At 36.6% G+C, this 3,637-nt stretch overlaps 1 protein-coding gene across 1 annotated transcript; it reads right to left on the bottom strand.

The window, feature by feature from the left end:
* Positions 1-406: 406 nt before the first annotated feature.
* Positions 407-2,656, bottom strand: LOC140986073 (polyubiquitin-like). The gene is made up of 2 exons (XM_073454051.1): positions 2,466-2,656; positions 407-1,727 (listed from the first exon to the last, which is right to left on the bottom strand). Exon 2 carries the CDS (start codon positions 1,725-1,727, stop codon positions 576-578), a length of 1,152 nt encoding a protein of 383 aa, XP_073310152.1. The 5' UTR covers positions 2,466-2,656; the 3' UTR covers positions 407-575.
* Between the last annotated feature and the right edge of the window lie 981 nt (positions 2,657-3,637).

The raw sequence follows: 3,637 nt of genomic DNA, 5'->3' as shown, positions 1-3,637 counted from the left end.
ACGGGACGCTAGTAATAATTTATTGAAGCAAGTAGTGATGATATTTGACATTTTCCATGAATTTAAAATACTCTTTGTTGGAATGAAATATACATAGCACGTTTGGCCTCACGGGATCTGAAATTATAGAAAATCAGTGAGCAAAAAGAAAGCAAAACATTGTGAAAACCATTTTTGGTAACAAGTTTTCCTTTTGGTAAATGCGTGGTATTTTATTTTTCGAATTTTTATTGTTTCCTATATTACATATTCATCTTATTTTCAATTTTCATATGTTTAACGAATATCATAATTTTTGCATAAGCACGATCTTCTCGACCTCTTCACCCCAACCCAACCCGGTCTGGCTGACATATTTTCAGAGAATCAAACTGCATTCGTTACTAAATTAAAATGCATAAAAAAAAAAAAAACATGTCTTTAACGAACAGTTTGTGTGCCGCGAAAATCCAACAATAAGAAAAATCAAAGCATATTTGCAACCAAACTGAGTAAAGTTAAATTGTGTGTGTACCCGTCTCACAGAATCAAAAACCCAAATCATCATAAAACTAAACAGATCATAATCGTGTACTTCAAATGTCACCACCACCTCGGAGCCGAAGCACCAGGTGGAGAGTGGACTCCTTTTGAATATTGTAATCAGCAAGCGTGCGACCATCCTCGAGCTGCTTGCCAGCAAAGATGAGCCTCTGCTGATCTGGTGGGATACCTTCTTTGTCTTGAATCTTAGCTTTCACATTATCGATAGTATCTGAGCTCTCAACCTCCAACGTTATCGTTTTCCCAGTTAAAGTCTTGACGAAAATCTGCATTCCACCCCTCAAACGCAAGACCAGATGGAGAGTCGACTCCTTCTGGATGTTATAATCCGCAAGCGTCCTGCCATCCTCAAGCTGCTTGCCAGCAAAAATCAAACGTTGCTGATCTGGAGGGATACCTTCCTTATCTTGAATTTTTGCCTTGACATTATCAATTGTATCTGAGCTCTCGACCTCTAATGTAATGGTCTTCCCGGTCAAGGTCTTAACAAATATCTGCATGCCCCCTCTCAACCGAAGCACAAGATGAAGAGTCGATTCTTTCTGAATATTGTAATCAGCAAGGGTTCGGCCATCTTCGAGCTGCTTCCCAGCAAAGATCAATCTCTGCTGATCAGGTGGGATACCTTCCTTGTCCTGGATCTTTGCCTTAACGTTGTCTATGGTATCAGAACTCTCAACCTCTAGTGTGATGGTCTTTCCTGTGAGAGTCTTAACGAAAATCTGCATTCCACCACGGAGACGGAGAACAAGGTGGAGGGTGGATTCCTTCTGGATGTTGTAATCTGCTAGAGTTCGTCCATCTTCAAGCTGCTTCCCAGCAAAGATCAGTCTCTGCTGGTCAGGTGGGATACCTTCCTTGTCCTGGATCTTTGCCTTGACGTTGTCTATGGTATCAGAACTCTCGACTTCAAGAGTGATGGTCTTTCCCGTCAGTGTCTTAACAAAAATCTGCATTCCACCGCGGAGACGGAGAACGAGGTGCAGGGTGGACTCCTTCTGGATGTTGTAATCGGCTAGAGTTCGTCCATCCTCGAGCTGCTTCCCGGCGAAGATTAGCCTCTGCTGATCAGGAGGAATTCCTTCTTTATCCTGAATCTTCGCCTTCACATTGTCAATGGTGTCAGAACTCTCGACCTCGAGAGTGATAGTCTTGCCGGTGAGGGTCTTAACAAAGATTTGCATCTGAAAGTAAAAGGAGGCATTAAGCCATGAGTATTTTGCAAACAAAAACAAATAATTGGAAAAAATTATCATCCCACACAAGCAGTTGAACACCAAATTAATCATCAACCAAATTTGTAGAAAAAAATTCCAATTGAAACAAAATTCCGGAAAAATGAGCAAATTAACTAGATGGTCTTAAATCTTAATTCCTGAAATATTTTTTTAATCAATATGCCAATACATTTCAGTCAAAATAGAATTTCAAAAACCGCCTAGAAACCAAAATTTATAAACATATACCCCAAAACATGAACTAATGATCCAAAATAAGACCGAAGAAACTAAATGCAAAAAACGAAACCTTTTGAATTGCCAAGATTTCAAATAAAATAAGAATAAAAAATACAATAATTAGTCGTAATGAAGGGAAAGGACAACAATGAATCTTCCAATTATCGGGAAGATATAAACTATGAAATCAAATTCAACAATTCCGATTAAAGAACAACGATATGTCAACATATTACCGATCCACAAATCCCTAGCCCTCACGAATGGACGGAAAAGCAAGAAATCAAAAATTCCCGAATCAAAAGCAAAAAAAGACACGATTCTCAATTGAATACAAAAATAAAAGATCGAATAATTTAAAATCAACAAATTCGATAGAGGTCATAGAAACAACAGACAGTGAAAACACGATGGGCCACAGATACAAATTGCAAGATCAAAAAGCACCAGAATTAAAGAATTTACCTTTCAAGAAACTGATTCAGGGGAAGAGTTCTGGGAGAGATTGAAATATTTTGGTAATCGTTTCGCAACACGAAATCGAACACAAGATGGAATGAAGAAAATAGGGATGACCTAACAGCTTATATAGAGAGGGGATTGGGTCGGCAAATGAAACCGACACGCTTGGGCTTCGGCTACTTAGTCAAGCCCTATTTTTGGAAAATCAATTAATTTCCATTAATTCGAAGCTAAGGCAAAAGACCTGTGATAATGTTCAAACGAGCGTTCTCGACCAATCTAGAATCGATGAAATACTTATTTTTTTAATCATAATAAAAATTATGTCCGTGAAACCATATCTCAAAAAATCTACTCTGAATATAATATTTATATCCGATGCAAGGCAAAAACTTGTGTGAGACGGTCTCACGGGTCGTATTTTGTGAGACAGATTTCTTATTTGGGTCATCCACTAAAAAGTATTACTTTTTATACTAAGAGTATTACTTTTTATTGTGAATATCGATAGGGTTGACCCGTCTCACAGATAAAGATTCGTGATATCGTCTCACAAAAGACCTACTCCCGATGCAATGAGGAGATTATTTTTAACTAGTTATTTGATTCAAATTTGATATGTCCATTTAGAGTGTATTTGAGGAGATGAATTTAAAATTTACGAATTTCAATTGATTTTATTGTTTACAGTAAAATAATATGTTAAATCTTAAATTCACATCCTATTTATTTACACATTAACGATACAAAATAGAATGTATTTCAATTGATCATTATTAGGTGACATATTTATTTACATAAATACTATATAAATATATAAAAACAAACATATAAAAAATAAATTTGAAATTTATAATCATACTTTTTTAAATAACAAAAAAACATTTCAAAATCACCTATCATGCGCAAAGTTTTAAATTAAATTAGGTGGACGTCACAAAGAAATATCGAAGGAGTTGTCTGTATCGCACTTACGGGGCCTGGCCCATTTGTAAAAGTTGGGCTATGGACCCAGTAATACATGGGCCTCATTTCACAGAATTACTAATGCCAAACATTTAATTGACGTGGCACACCACAAACTGTGATCAATCCAAATTCCTTTTTGGTTTGATGGCATACATTTTCCCTGTAATGTTGCAAATAACTTGAATCAATGGAAAACCTCTGAATAG

Source organism: Primulina huaijiensis, chromosome 1 (genome assembly GCF_012295235.1).
Source record: "Primulina huaijiensis isolate GDHJ02 chromosome 1, ASM1229523v2, whole genome shotgun sequence".
In the NCBI taxonomy this organism is placed as follows: Eukaryota; Viridiplantae; Streptophyta; class Magnoliopsida; order Lamiales; family Gesneriaceae; genus Primulina; species Primulina huaijiensis.
This window is presented reverse-complemented; position numbering and strand designations above follow the sequence as displayed.